The sequence below is a fragment of the Spathaspora passalidarum genome (genome assembly GCF_000223485.1).
Source record: "Spathaspora passalidarum NRRL Y-27907 unplaced genomic scaffold SPAPAscaffold_6, whole genome shotgun sequence".
Taxonomy (NCBI): Eukaryota; Fungi; Ascomycota; class Pichiomycetes; order Serinales; family Debaryomycetaceae; genus Spathaspora; species Spathaspora passalidarum.
Window position 1 is genome coordinate 602,152 of NW_006767430.1, and position 15,010 is coordinate 617,161.

Here is a 15,010-nt window from a genome sequence, read left to right on the forward strand (position 1 = left end):
ATAATATAGTATAATATAAAGTAATTGTTAGACGTTTATTAGTAGATCCCACCCCCTCACCCCCCCTTTTCCCTGTTCAGATCTATCGAATGATCTTTTTGCAAGCGGTATTGTTTGGTAGCACCCCCGAATTTCACCACATGCGACAAAAAAGAAAAATAAACTATTTTTTTTTTTTGTTCAGCCCTTTTTGACTCTTTGTAATATACGGAACCCACGCCAACCAGGCTTTAAATAGTAATGGACTGGTACAACAATCGATCAAAACGTAGCTCAATATCAACAGGTGCCCCATCATATTCTCCTGCCTCGTATGGGATCTTATCCACCAGTTCGTCAATCTCTACCAACATGTCGTCGCAGGGTCCATCAGGTTTACACTCTCCTTTCAGTCACAACCAGCTGCGATTCACTAGTGGAACCACCCCGGTTCCGAAGACACCTCCACTCAGCTCGACTTCATCACCTAGCTTGATGACTACTACCACACCTTTAGAACGGAATTCATATTATTTCAGCCAGTTGCCGCTTTACACCAGTGACTGGCAGTATGTTGCTAATTCCGAACTGGATTGCATCGCGCTAGGTTCGTACAAAGAAGGGTTCACGAATAAATTGGAGATTATCCATGGCGTAAGTTACGAACAGGAGTTTAAGAATAATGACGATGTGATGTCGCCTACTGCCGGGTACGATGATGACGTTGTCCAAGGATTTTATTTCCTGCGGGTGGCCGAGACCAGTGTCGATTATCCGATTACACATTTACAATGGGATCCAATGATGGCATCAAACGGCGGCAGTGAACGCCTTGCTGCTTCCAGTGAAGTGTTAAGATTGTATAAGGTGAACAAGGAAGAAGGGTACGATAGTAACAACAACCATCATAATAACTACAGTTTGACCCAGACTCACATATTGGCCAATAATACCGCCAGCAGTTGCACATCAAGTTCGAACTCGCTTGGCAACAATGGATCAAGCTCCAAAAACGATGATATAAACACGTACCCTCCAATAACGTCTTTTGATTGGAACAAAACTGATCCTAGCATATTAATCACATCGAGTGTAGACACAACATGCACAGTGTGGGATTTACACCGCAGTCACCCGCGCGATGAAACCACCGACACCGCCACGGTTAAAACCCAATTAATTGCCCACGACTCTGAAGTGTTTGACGTGAAGTGCATTCATAAATCAACCAATGTCTTTGCATCAGTAGGCAATGATGGATCAATGAGAGTGTTTGACTTGAGGAGTCTTGAACATTCGACTATAATCTATGAACCACCCACGATGACGGCCACGTCTTCCTCCTCGTCCAGCAATCCAGCTTCATCCACATTTAATTCCAAGGCATTGATTTGTCTTTCTACTTCAAATATTGACCAACACCATCTTGCCACCGTCGGTATCAACTCCAACCTTGTTATAATTATCGATATGAGAATGCCGGGAATACCAGTAGCGACGTTGGACGGATCATTCGGAGGAATCAATCATGCCCTGATAAATCTGATCCAATGGCATCCAACGCTGAATTACTTGTTAACTGGTGGTGACGATTGTCAGGCGCTTGTTTGGGATTGTAATAATTTGACTCCAAAGAGTGGCAGTTCTAGTAGTAGCACTGGTGTTGTACTAGATACTCCCGTACTAGCTTACGAAGAAGATTTAGAGGTTAATAATGTTTGTTGGAGAAAGGATAAAGGTGATTGGATGGGAGTAATCAGTGGTAAAGGATTCCAAGCGGTACTGATATAGTTTTTATATTACACATTTCTACAGTTTTATTATTTCTCATGTAAAATACATTCTCATTACAACAAATATATAAATATATAACTAGTTGTTTTACTTCTTAGCAGCCTTTTGAGCAGCCTTGGTAACCTTACCAGCCTTGTCGGACTTTTCAACAGACTTGATAACACCGACAGCGACAGTTTGTCTCATATCTCTGACAGCGAATCTACCTAATGGTGGGTAGTCAGTGAAAGCTTCAACACACATTGGCTTGGTTGGGACCATCTTGACGATAGCAGCATCACCGGACTTGACGAACTTAGGGTTAGCTTCTAAACTCTTACCAGTTCTTCTGTCAATCTTTTCAATCAAAGTGTCGAACTTACAAGCAATGTGGGCAGTGTGACAATCCAAGACTGGAGAGTAACCAGAGGAGATTTGACCTGGGTGGTTCAAGACAATAACTTGAGCGTTGAAAGAGTCACAACCCTTTGGTGGATCGTTCTTGGAGTCACCACAGACGTTACCTCTTCTGATTTCCTTAACGGAAACGTTCTTGACGTTGAAACCAACGTTGTCACCTGGGACACCTTCAGTTAATTGTTCGTGGTGCATTTCGACGGACTTAACTTCAGTGGTAACACCAGCTGGGGCAAAGGTAACAACCATACCGGCCTTGATGATACCGGTTTCAACTCTACCGACTGGCACAGTACCAATACCACCGATCTTGTAGACATCTTGCAATGGTAATCTCAATGGCTTGTCAGTTGGTCTGGAAGGTGGTTCAATAGCATCAATAGCTTCTAACAAAGTCTTACCAGTGGACTTACCAGCCTTGGTTTCCTTTTCCCAACCCTTGTACCATGGACAGTTTTCAGATGGTTCAATCATGTTGTCACCATTCCAACCAGAGATTGGAACGAATGGAACGGACTTAGGGTTGTAACCAACCTTCTTGACGAAGTTAGAGGTTTCCTTGATGATTTCTTCGAATCTGTTCTTGTCCCACTTAACAGAGTCCATCTTGTTAACAGCAACAATCAATTGCTTGACACCTAAGGTGTAAGCTAACAAAGCGTGTTCTCTGGTTTGACCATCCTTAGAAATACCAGCTTCGAATTCACCAGTACCACCAGCAATAATCAAAATAGCACAATCAGCTTGAGAAGTACCGGTAATCATGTTCTTGATGAAATCTCTGTGACCTGGAGCATCAATAACGGTAACGTGGTACTTTGGAGTTTCGAACTTCCATAAAGCGATATCAATGGTGATACCTCTTTCTCTTTCAGCCTTAAGTTTGTCCAAAACCCAAGCGTACTTGAAAGAACCCTTACCTAATTCAGCGGCTTCCTTTTCGAACTTTTCGATAGTTCTCTTATCAATACCACCACACTTGTAAATTAAGTGACCGGTGGTGGTGGACTTACCAGAATCGACGTGACCAATAACAACGACGTTAACGTGAGTTTTTTCTTTACCCATTTTTGATTGATTGATTGAGTTTATAACAAAAAGGAAGAAAGAAAGAGAAAAGTAGAAAAATTTTCTTTGTGAAAAAAAGGGGGATGGGCTCAGTAATTTATAGGAAACAGATCACCACTGAAAAAAAAAATTTTTGCAAGGCAAAAAAAATAATGAACAATAAAAAATTTTTTTATTCACCCTTCATGGATCGTTTTGTTTCAAGCTTAATTTGCTAAATCTGGAATATGTGTGGGAAATGTGTTGTCAATTGTGAGTGTAATTTTCTCAATAGTCAATTAGGAGCTAATATCAATGGATCTTATTTATAATAGGTTTGTCCAGTGTAATTTACTTCATTATTTACCCCCCAATAATTGCAGTTTTCTTTGGATCTCATCTCTAGTGTGCTGGCAAAAAAAAAAAAGAAATCCAAGAAACAATTACACAAACGTATAAGAAGAAAAGAAATGACTAGAATATTCTAGACAAACACACACAGAAAGGTAATAATCAATTGCTGTTAGGACCATGGACCTACTGAAAGAAACTGCATCAACCAAACAGAGTTAGTTTTCAATTACATCGAATATTCGTTCTATTTGGTGAAAAATAATTTAGTAAGAACTATCAATTTTTTCTTTTTTTTTTTTTTTGATTCACACGTGTCAAGTAAACGGATTGGGCTAATAAATGGGTCAGCTGTTGATTTTGCAGCAATTGTCTTTCTATTATGTAAGTGGTGGCAACTTTGATTAACTCAGAGGGTATGAACTTACTAGTAAAGTTTACTAAAGGGTAAAGTAAACAATTTACATACAACTGGGATTGTTCATTTTGACTAAATAACCAACAAGGTGGGGTAGACCTTGAGGTGGTTACACACTAATGGTTGTCAATACTCTTGTGACCTCCAGATCCCGAAAAGATCCACATTTTAGAAGACAATAACATGTTTGAGGCTATCACGAATTTCAAAAGTTTTTACCTCTACTTGAACTTTAAACTTGGAAATCAGTAATACCAAGTCTCGATTCCTAGTTGCACTACTTAACCTTTATGTAAGCTACAAAACTCTTCTCTTTTTACTACAATTATATTCAAAACAATAAACAAAATACTAAAACTATAAAAACTATCATTCCTTACCATTGTCAGTCTTGGTATAAGATTTTCTAAAAATATCACTATTGGAATCTCCGGGTTGTCTAATAGGAACAGGAATATTTATTTCTCCACTAATGCTACTACCATCAAGACTTGATCTTGTGGTAGAAGAAGTCAGTGATCTTCTTCTTTGATTACGAGCAAATTGTGGATCAGTCTTCTTACCCTTTGAAGTAGCAAATAATCCTAAAATATCAGTCAAGGAAACCACTCCAATTAACTTGCCAGGGAATCCTCCATAAGTTGGTTCCTGTGGTGTTGATGGGGTTGATGATGCAGCGGATGATGGGGCAAGTGATCCCTTTAAGGTACCCTCAACGGTGGCAGCTGTAGAGGTTAAAGGAGACTGGGGTGGTTGTTGTTGTTGTTGTTGTTGTTGTCCTCCATTGGTTGAAACTTTACGAGAATCGACAATCCATAATCTATGTGATTGAGTAGCAACCAATTTGGCAATTACTCTTCCTAATGAACTTTGTTGGTCAACATGGAAAATTGGAAATTGATCTTGTCCTTCTTCAATACCTTTTTGGGTTAAGTTATAACTAATGAAATTTAATACTGACTTAAATAACAAATGTGAATTTTTCAAACTAGTAACATTCTTGACATCAACAATGGAAATATTACCTATCAATGTTCTTGATCTATCAATTACCGCTAATGAAGATACTCTTTCATTAAACATTTTATGCAAGGCTTCAATCAACAATTGATCTTCATAAATAGTAATTGGATTGGTTGCTCCAATCTTTAAATCTTGTAAAGTTGATTGCAAGTAGAAATCCAAACTTGGGAATCTTCTGGCGTTTTCCCACATGTACTTGATTAATCTTCTTTGTGATAAGATCCCAGTAATTTTTGAACCTGGTTCATCTGTAATAGCAATTCTGTGAACTCCATTACCAAGGGTTTCCATTACTGGGAATAAGGTGTCGGATTCTTTAAATTTAATGAATGGGTTTTTAGGATGTAATTTGATAATAAACTCAACTGGCACTTCTTCACCTCGTTTAGCCTTGTTTATAGCTTGGTTGATAAGTTCTTGTTTTTGTTCATGGGTATCCTTTTCAGTGCCAATGTCATCAACACATAATTCCAGAATTGGAATTTTATTCATAATTAACAATAAATAAGTGTTTAAATCACTATAGTCAAAAGTCAAACAGTTTGTTAAATCTGAGTGATCTTCTTGGTTAGTTGATACAGGTACACTAGTTAAATTATGAGAAACCAAAGTTTCAAAGGCTTGTTGCACGGAATCCGAACTGTGAATACTAATCAACTTATTCAGCTCGGTTAATTCACTCAATGGGATTTCACTCCACTCTAATCCTTGAATTGAATTGGCATGGCCCAGTGTTGGAGGAGGTTGGCCAATTTGGTGCGATTGTGAAGAACGAGAGCTGCTAATTGATGCATTGCGTGAAAGACTGAAATGGTGGATGGAATCACTTTCTTCGACCGGCAATGGTGGTGGGGAGCTTAACAATTCCACAATTGAAGGCTTGCGAGATGTATGGTGAAGATGGGGGTGATGACTAGCGAGTTGGGCATGGGCTGAAGTAGGAGATCTTTCAGCACCTGCAGAGGCAGAACTAGCAGACGAGTGTGGTTGTTGTTGTTGCTGCTGCTGCTGTTGCTGTTGTTGAGCTATAGAAGCGTGGGGTGGAAGGGGCGAATTTGGAGTTTGTCTAGGAAATGGTGGGTTAACCATGATGGGGAAAGGTCTATAATAATGATATGTACAGCAATTAAGTAAATGAACGATGAAGAAGTATCTATCTAGCACTTGATGAATTGAGTATTAACGAATAGAATTATGATAGATTGTCAAAACTAAACGGTGTTGTCTCTCTGATTGAATCTCGATTTCGGTGAGTCGACAGTTTTTGAAATTCAAAAACCAGAAAAGAAAAAAAAAATGGGCAAAAAAAGGGGGTGGTGTCCGGCCAAGTGGTTAGTACTAAGTTAAATAAGTAAAAAGTAATGACTGGATGACACTTGGATAGATTGGTAAATCGTAAAGCAGGGAAGAGGGAGACGGAAACGGATTAAGAATTAAATCTAAGAAATTTAATAAAAATTACGGTGTCTAAGTAGCCAGGTGGGGGGGGAATGACGCATGTATAGTTGTCAATTGTTGCTCATTGCTTGTAAAAAAAAAAACTGTGGGGTGAGAATGTGACAGAAACTTTGTAAACACCAGAGCGCAAGAAATAAACGTGGCGATTGGTAGCCTACTCGATCCAATCTTAATCGATTTATAGTTGAAATGCTTGGTCTTTTACTATTAAACTCTCGTATAAATTCATGCAATAGAAAAATCATATGTTCTTTGCATTAAAATCCAAACAACAATGGAATGTCGGTTATTCGTCATTCGTCATTCGTATTCATTACAAAATTTTAATCAACAGGTATATGCACTTGTGTAGAAACTTCTGTAGATATCAAGTAGGTATAACCCGGATTTACTGCCATCAATCGCAGTCAATTGGAATTCCTTCTCTCAGACAAGTCTAAGGTACCGAATAAAAACTAAGTTCAAAATTTACTTGAACAGGCAAAAAAAAATTTTAAAAAAAATAAAAAAATGAATGACCCGGCCCCACAGATTAACCTAACCGCCTCAAACGAACAAGTTACCAACTAGATCAAAGGAAATACTACATTCTACTCTGAAACATACTTCAGTTACAATAATAATTAAGAGTTATTGAGAAACGCTGAAGATATTGAATTTTTAACTATACACTACTTAAAGTCTCTCGCCCAGTTCCTATCTATTTACATTATCTAACTGTAGCTTATAATATATCCAACATAATTTATAATACATTCATTATAGTTTATTCTCTCTATTCTGTTTATTTGGCCAGTTTACATAAAGGTTCAACACTGGTCGTTTTCTGTTTACCCCTTTATTGTACTTTTTCCATACTAAGTATGCATGATCTTGTCTGTCTGTTCTATATCCTGAAGTCAGTCGCAATTGAGCACGAGAGTCAAAAATCATAGCAGTACTACTACAATTGAAAACAATTTATGTGACAGTTGTAAGTGGAAGTCTTCGGATATATATACCCCTAACACAATCTTCACAAGACAGTCATTTTGATGTGTATTCATGTATGGTTTAAGTCTAATTTTTTTTTCGCAGCTGTGCACTCCGAAGCTTTAGTCGGTGGACTAGATTAATCCTGGTGCAGACTGGTAACGTCTAACGGGAAAACTGCCGGCTGTATCCCGAACATGCAAGATAATGCAGCTACACTACACTCTAAATCCCTTAAAGTTTTGTGTTGGTACCTTATAATGTGGGTTGCTTTTGAAGGAAACGCATTGAGAGGATTATTAAGCTAAGTAAGTCACGTTACAATCGCTACATACTCGGTTGAACAAACTTATTCTGACATATGATAAAAAATTATAAGCATAAGTTGTGGAAGGCCACAAGCTCGATTTTTTCCAAAAGTTTCATTAATATCACGTTCAAAACACTGTGGCTATTTTTGTTGGCTCACTTCTAAATGATAGTCCAACAATATAATTACAAATTTGATCTGTGAGCCATCGTATGACTTAGATCTCTGACGATTCGAGCTAAAAATATTTACGCTCCGTGAGAATGAACTGACAAAGCCCGGTTTAATGGTTGCAAATAAAATGAAATTCGCTATGCCTCGCATTTTACCCGAAGGGCAATATAATTTTGTTGGCAGAAAGGGAAAAAAAAAAGTTCCGAAACTCCTACTATTGAGCCATACGGAGAAAAGGATGTACCGCGTAAACCGATAAAGATACACTATCGTCAACAATTGACCACTTCTATCGTATGACATTTGTAACAGTTGACAATTGAGACTTATCTGATTGTAAGAAATATTTTAGCAAGTGGCGAGACTTTTCTGACCCAATGCTCAAAGCATACCAGGTTGTCTAACCTCAGCACAACAAAAATTGAAATGTTGGTTATCGCTTGGCGTGCATCTCGGCCAAAGGCAAATAAAAAAAACAAGTTAAAAAAAAAAAGAAAATATAGCCACTAGTACAATAGAAAAAAGAAAGCATTCCTTTTAAACGACTCCTTAAAAAGTGGTGCTTGAATGTAATATAAATTTTGTTGGTTCTATTATAATCTTTGTTAATCTCCGGAGTTGAATGCACGCTTCGGTACATTAATAGGTTACAGACAATAAAACATCGGGGGTTTGATTTTTTGGCATACTAGGAACAATGGATGGATAATTATTTTCTAGGACTTAACCATGCATGCTCCGGAAATAACCTGCATATAAGCAATACCCAACATTTTTTATTTAACAAAAAAATCGAACAAAACCCAATTTTGCTAAAACGAGGATCAAAAAAAATAAAAATAAAACAACAGTTAAAAAAGAAATTTAATTAAGGTTAATAAAATTTTTGCAATTAGAGAAGTACACAATATATATAATACTGAACCAATATATCCCTTTTCATTTTTCTGGTTGCTTCTTTTCTTTCTCACCACATCCTACTTTTACCACCTATCACTAACAACTATACCCATCCTACAACACATCTCATATATACACACACATAACAACATGTCTGAAGAACAATTAGAAGTGGTAGATATCACCTCTCTTAATGCGATTGCTGCAGGTACTAATAAGAAGGTCCCAAGAATTGTGGCTGCTGGTTTAGGTGGTAAATTAATGGGTACCGCCGATATGGTCAAGGTCACTGCTGAAGAAATTACCAAGGATTCCATGGAATCCCTTGCAGAAAAGGATGCCCGTGAAAAGGCCAAGTACGCTAACAAGAAGCATATTTCTGAACAACCAGTGACATTATCCAACTTCCACCAACATGTCAATTGGTTAAACTTTATTCTTGTTGTTGCCATTCCCGCCTTTGGTGTTTATCACAGTATATTCCACCCTCCTCAAATTAAGACCCTTGCATTGGCATTTGTATTATATGTCTTCTCCGGTGTTTCCATCACTGCCGGTTACCACAGATTATACTCACACAAGTCCTATGATGCTGCTTTACCTGTAAGACTCTTTTTCGCCTTTTTTGGTGCTGGTGCCATTGAAGGTTCTATTAAATGGTGGGGTCACTCTCACAGAATTCACCACAGATATACTGATACTTCCAGAGATCCATATGATGCCAGAAGAGGTTTCTGGTTTTCTCACATGGGATGGATGTTGTCTAAGCCAAACCCAAAGAACAGAGCCAGAGCTGATATTTCTGATTTTGCTGCTGATTGGGTTGTTACTTTCCAACACAGACACTATTTATTGATTATGATTCTTGCCTCTTTTATTACTCCTGTTCTTGTTGCTGGTTTAGGTTGGGGTGACTACTGGGGAGGTTTCATTTATGCAGGTATCTTGAAGTGTTTCTTTATTCAACAAGCTACTTTCTGTGTCAACTCCTTGGCCCATTGGATTGGTGTTCAACCATTTGACGACAGAAGAACCCCTCGTGATCATGTTTTAACTGCCTTTGTTACCTTTGGTGAAGGTTACCACAACTTCCATCATGAATTTCCATCTGATTACAGAAATGCCATTAAGTGGTACCAATATGATCCAACCAAGATTGTTATTTGGGGTTTATCTAAGCTTGGTTTAGCTTGGAATTTGAAGACTTTCTCTCAAAATGCCATTGAACAAGGTTTATTACAACAACAACAAAAGAAGTTGGATAGAATGAAGTCCAAGTTGAACTGGGGTACTCCAGTTGAAGAATTGCCAGTTTGGACCAGACATGAATTTAATGAACGTGCCAAGAAGGAAGGTTTGATCATTATTTCTGGTATTATTCACAATGTCAAGGCATTCATCAAGGAACATCCAGGTGGACAAGCTTTGGTTAGAGCTTCCTTGGGTAAGGACGCCACCAAAGCCTTCAATGGTGCTGTCTACGCTCACTCCAACGCTGCTCACAACTTGTTGGCTACCATGAGAGTAGCTGTTGTTAAAGACGGGGATATTATAGCCGATACATTTGAATTACAAGAACAAATGATGGCCAAGGAAAAGCAGAATTAAACGGAATGAGATTTCTCTCTAGTTGTTTTGTTGTATATTTTTATATAGTGGATCGAAGTTTTCGATTTTGTTTTATTAGATTATTATGCATAGCGAATGGATAAAATGAAAATCAACTTGAGTGAACCGTGTAAAGCCGTTAAATTTCAGGAACTGGAGGCGTATATGCCATGTATGGTTTCTTATCTGAAAAATTCTTGGTAGATCAATTTACGTCGGGGACGTTTCCGTGAGAACCCCAACTGAATCAACATTCAAACGAGTGGAAAAATCAGGCGAGATTGGGACATCAACGTATGATCTAGAGCGATATTATTGTTTGTTACAGCCAACTCCGGTAAATTCCTTGAAGGTTTGCAAAAAATCGTTCGATTTTTACGCGGTAGTGGAATAACCAAAGCTTTTTTTTTTTATTTATTTTTATTTTTATTTTTGCACCCACTAAAATTGGCTAATTTGGGTTGCGTTGGTAGCCTAGAATGGGGTTATACATCATGCAACCTAAATTTGCTTGGTAACTGGAACCTTTTGCAATGTCCAATCAAACTTGATGCTTTAATTTTTACAGTTGGGCCCATAACTATAAATACCGGTTTAATATCCAAATTTTTACTTACTTATTTACTTCTTCTTCTTGATTTTTGTTTGGCTTTAACAGAACATATACATAATGAACCCAACCCTTAGATTAGCATACAACAAATTAAGACCTACACCAATATACGTGTATTACGGTCGCAGAGTTCTTCCAGTTGCTGGTTGGTTTTCCGGAATGATTATCATGTTGGGCTGGCCCTTTGTATGGCTGAGTACTAGCAACAAGTTGCACAATGTTCCTAATATTAACGGGTTATAAGTTTATATTTGGTGGTTATATTTGAATATACAAAACAGGTTTTTGAAATACATTATTCAATGTGCTTGTAGGTTGTTTCTTTCGGAGTTTGAATAGCTCCACTCGGCTATATTTTTGATATATTTTTGTCGTTTTTTTAGTGATATTTTTCACCTTGCTTTTGCTAAAAATTATGAGCTACATGAATTGGAGAAATGTAGGTTTATGCAGACAGTAATAACCAAGGTTCACACACACCTTTAGGATGATTTGTCAACCGTGTTATAACTCTTCAAGATCTTCATTTAAGAAGACATACTCTCAGTTCAAAACAATGCTCCTGCATATAACACACAGGCCCTTTTTTTTTAACTAGATAGAGAAAACTTTAATAGTCGTGACTAAAGAAAAACTAACCTTAAAAATCACCTTCCCATCAATTAGCATTGAAAATGTCAAGACCATTCCAGCCAATCAGCGATGTAATCAATACCAGTCCGCCCAAGCGTCAAACACAATCATTCAATGAGATATACGGCGAGCCCGAAGACTTTCTCGAGGTAGAAGTACGAAATCCCGTCACCCACGGGTATGGTCTGAACTTATTCACCGACTATGAGATTGTGTGTCGGACCAACATCCCCGCATTCAAGAAACGCAACAGTCGCGTTCGCAGAAGATATAGTGATTTTGTAGTTTTCCGCAAGATTCTCGAACAGGAGACCACTAGGGTGATCATCCCGCCTTTACCGGGGAAAATCTTGTTGAATTCGAATAAATTCGACGAGTTGAATATCGAAAAGAGACGACAAGGGTTGGAAAAGTTTCTCACCACTGTTGCGGGGCATCCCTTATTACAAACTGGGAGTAAGACATTGATTGAATTTATCCAGAATGAAAAGTGGGATGCCAAATTTGCTAATTATTAGGGCAAAAAAATCTATGTAGTTTATAGAGCAGCATATTAATGAAAATTTTACGCTTATCGATTTGTAATACCTGGGAACTTTACTGAGTTTGAGTAACCCTCCAAAAAACTTTAGCTGGGTTTTCCTATTGATAGTCTACACCTGTCACAATGGGGGCTTTTACAATACTGTACTATATTAAAATTACCTAAACATATCTTTTTTTATACATCCACTTAGAAAGCAGTGTTTAATGGAGAGTAGACAGTCTTACCCTTGTAGAATTGAACAGTCTTGGCAGCTCTACCAGCAACACCTTCTGGGGTGAATTCAAAGTATTTGTACAATTCTGGAGCCTTACCAGAAGCACCAAATCTGTTCAAACCAAATTGTTCGTGAGAGTACTTGGACCAACCAAAGGTGGACATGACTTCAACAGACATGATTGGGACACCGTCTGGCAAGACAGACAACTTATAGTCGAAAGATTGCTTGTCAAAGGTGAAGAAATCTGGAAGGGAGACAACATTAGCCTTGATACCTTCTTCAGCCAACTTCTTGGAAGCATCAACGGAAATAGCAACTTCAGAACCAGAAGCAACAATAATGACATCTGGCTTGTCGTTCTTGATTAAAGTGTAACCACCCTTGGAGGCAGCTTCGATGGAAGAACCTTCCAATTGTGGCAAGTTTTGTCTGGTTAAAGCAATGATGGTTGGGTGAGAGGTGGCTTCAACGGCAGACAAGTAAGCAGCAGAAGTTTCGTTACCATCAGCTGGTCTCCAAACAGACAAGTTTGGAATGGCTCTGAAGTGAGCTAAAGTTTCAATAGGTTGATGGGTTGGACCATCTTCACCTAAACCGATAGAATCGTGGGTAGCAACCCAAGTGACTGGGTGGTGAGATAAAGCAGATAATCTGACGGCACCGGCAGCGTAGGAAACGAAGTTCAAGAAAGTACCACCGTAGTTCTTGTAGTTAGCACCGAAAGCGGCAATACCGTTCATAATGGCACCCATACCGTGTTCTCTAACACCGTATCTGATGTATCTACCGGCATAGTCACCTAAACCAGAGGATGGTGGTTGGAAATCAATAGATCCGGCAACCTTGGTCAAGTTAGATGGAGTTAAATCAGCAGAACCACCAATGAATTCAGGAATAATTGGAGATAAAGCAGAAATGACACCTTCAGATAACTTTCTGGTGGCAACAGCCTTGTCAGCTGGGGTGAATCTTGGTAAAGCATCCTTCCAACCTTCTGGTAATTTACCATCCAATCTTCTTTGGATTTCAGCACCTTCCTTTGGATACTTTTCCTTGTAAGCCTTGAAAGTAGCGTGCCAGTCATTGTAAACCTTGATGTTTTCTTGAACGTGGGAGCTGTAGTAGTCAGAAACTTCTTGTGGGATAGCAAAAGATTCTTCTGGGTTGAAACCCCACTTGGTCTTCAATTGCTTGATATCGTCAGCCTTTAATGGAGAACCGTGGACACCGTGGGTACCTTGAGCCAAGGAACCGTAACCAATGATGGTGACCAACTTGATCAAAGTTGGCTTGTCTTTAGACTTCTTGGCTTCAACAATGGCGTTAGCAATGGCTTCCAAGTTGTCGTCAGCATCTTCAACTTCAACAATGTTCCAACCGTAAGCTCTGTATCTAGCAATAACATCTTCATCGAAGGAAACTTCAGTGCTACCGTCAATAGAAATCTTGTTGTCATCCCAGAAAGCAATCAAGTTGTTCAATTTCAAGTGACCAGCTAAAGAAGAGGCTTCACCGGAAACACCTTCCATCAAACAACCATCACCCAAAAAGGCATAGGTGTAGTTGTCAGAAATGGTGATATCTGGCTTGTTGTAAGTGGCAGCAAATTGCTTTTGGGCAATGGCTAAACCAACAGCGTTAGCGATACCTTGACCCAATGGACCAGTGGTGACTTCGACACCTGGGACATCCAAAACTTCAGGGTGACCTGGGGTCTTTGAGCCCAATTGTCTGAATTGCTTCAAGTCGGAAACGTGCAAGTCGAACTTGAAGAGAACCAACAAGGAGTATAACAAGGCACAAGCGTGACCGTTAGACAAGACGAATCTGTCTCTGTTGACCCACTTGGTGTCTCTTGGGTTGAATTTCATTTGTTTCCAAAGAACGTGGGCAGCTGGGGCTAAACCCAATGGGGCACCTGGGTGACCAGAGTTGGCAGCGGCAACGGCATCAACAGCCAACAATCTGATGGTGCTGACGGCTTTTTGATCAATGGTAGCAGAAGTCATTATAGTGTAAATTTAATTTAAGAAGAACAATTGAAAATTTCCTAATTGGATAGCAATTGAGGCAATTGAACAATGAATAAAACGGTCTTTTAAATTAAAGTTAGGTTTTTTTCAAGAAGAGGAAAGTTTTTATAAAAGGGGAGGGGAGGTGACTTTGGCAAATATTTATAATTTTTCAGAATCTGGCCCAGCAGTCGCATAGAATTTGCCCGTACGTGGACGAGAAAATATTTTCTGGCAGATTTGTCAGTTTCGAGGGCTGTTCCGAAACCGTTGTCTACGTTGCTCACGTGGAAACACCCACTGACCGCACCGTTCGGAACGTCCTTCCACCACCTTCCTTGTTTGTTTTATTTTCTTTTTCTTTTTGTTTAATTTTGCACTCGATTTTGTAATTAATAATGACCACACTTGTCTGGATTCAACTTCCCCAACGGCGGCGTACATTAGTGCAATTAAACCGTTTTTGAAGGTCAATGACCAATTGACAACCTGTGTTTCAGGAATATTTGTGGTGGTGGGAATTTCATTTTCAAACATTTCCGAGGCAGATTACGTAAA

At 38.8% G+C, this 15,010-nt stretch overlaps 7 protein-coding genes across 7 annotated transcripts; 4 read left to right on the forward strand and 3 right to left on the reverse strand. All coding sequences in view use genetic code 12, as the record gives it.

The window, feature by feature from the left end:
• Positions 1-240: 240 nt before the first annotated feature.
• SPAPADRAFT_142494 (uncharacterized protein) lies at positions 241-1,770 on the forward strand (the record flags this gene model as incomplete). Its single annotated transcript, XM_007376889.1, has 2 exons — positions 241-331; positions 374-1,770. 2 exons carry the CDS (start codon positions 241-243, stop codon positions 1,768-1,770), a joined length of 1,488 nt encoding a protein of 495 aa, XP_007376951.1.
• A 90-nt stretch (positions 1,771-1,860) lies between these two features.
• On the reverse strand, positions 1,861-3,237 carry TEF2 (translation elongation factor EF-1 alpha; the record flags this gene model as incomplete). Its single annotated transcript, XM_007376890.1, has 1 exon — positions 1,861-3,237. One exon carries the CDS (start codon positions 3,235-3,237, stop codon positions 1,861-1,863), a length of 1,377 nt encoding a protein of 458 aa, XP_007376952.1.
• A 657-nt stretch (positions 3,238-3,894) lies between these two features.
• Positions 3,895-6,253, reverse strand: SDS24 (Sds24p; the record flags this gene model as incomplete). The annotated part of the gene is made up of 1 exon (XM_007376891.1): positions 3,895-6,253. The coding sequence occupies one exon, from the start codon at positions 5,297-5,299 to the stop codon at positions 4,355-4,357; it is 945 nt and encodes a 314-aa protein (XP_007376953.1).
• Positions 6,254-8,890: 2,637 nt separating this feature from the next.
• On the forward strand, positions 8,891-10,819 carry OLE1 (stearoyl-CoA 9-desaturase; the record flags this gene model as incomplete). Its single annotated transcript, XM_007376892.1, has 1 exon — positions 8,891-10,819. One exon carries the CDS (start codon positions 8,973-8,975, stop codon positions 10,428-10,430), a length of 1,458 nt encoding a protein of 485 aa, XP_007376954.1.
• A 264-nt stretch (positions 10,820-11,083) lies between these two features.
• On the forward strand, positions 11,084-11,471 carry SPAPADRAFT_62836 (uncharacterized protein; the record flags this gene model as incomplete). The annotated part of the gene is made up of 1 exon (XM_007376893.1): positions 11,084-11,471. The coding sequence occupies one exon, from the start codon at positions 11,101-11,103 to the stop codon at positions 11,284-11,286; it is 186 nt and encodes a 61-aa protein (XP_007376955.1).
• Positions 11,472-11,694: 223 nt separating this feature from the next.
• Positions 11,695-12,246, forward strand: SPAPADRAFT_62837 (uncharacterized protein; the record flags this gene model as incomplete). Its single annotated transcript, XM_007376894.1, has 1 exon — positions 11,695-12,246. The coding sequence occupies one exon, from the start codon at positions 11,718-11,720 to the stop codon at positions 12,192-12,194; it is 477 nt and encodes a 158-aa protein (XP_007376956.1).
• Positions 12,247-12,409: 163 nt separating this feature from the next.
• TKL1 (transketolase) lies at positions 12,410-14,449 on the reverse strand (the record flags this gene model as incomplete). The annotated part of the gene is made up of 1 exon (XM_007376895.1): positions 12,410-14,449. The coding sequence occupies one exon, from the start codon at positions 14,447-14,449 to the stop codon at positions 12,410-12,412; it is 2,040 nt and encodes a 679-aa protein (XP_007376957.1).
• Positions 14,450-15,010: the final 561 nt, after the last annotated feature.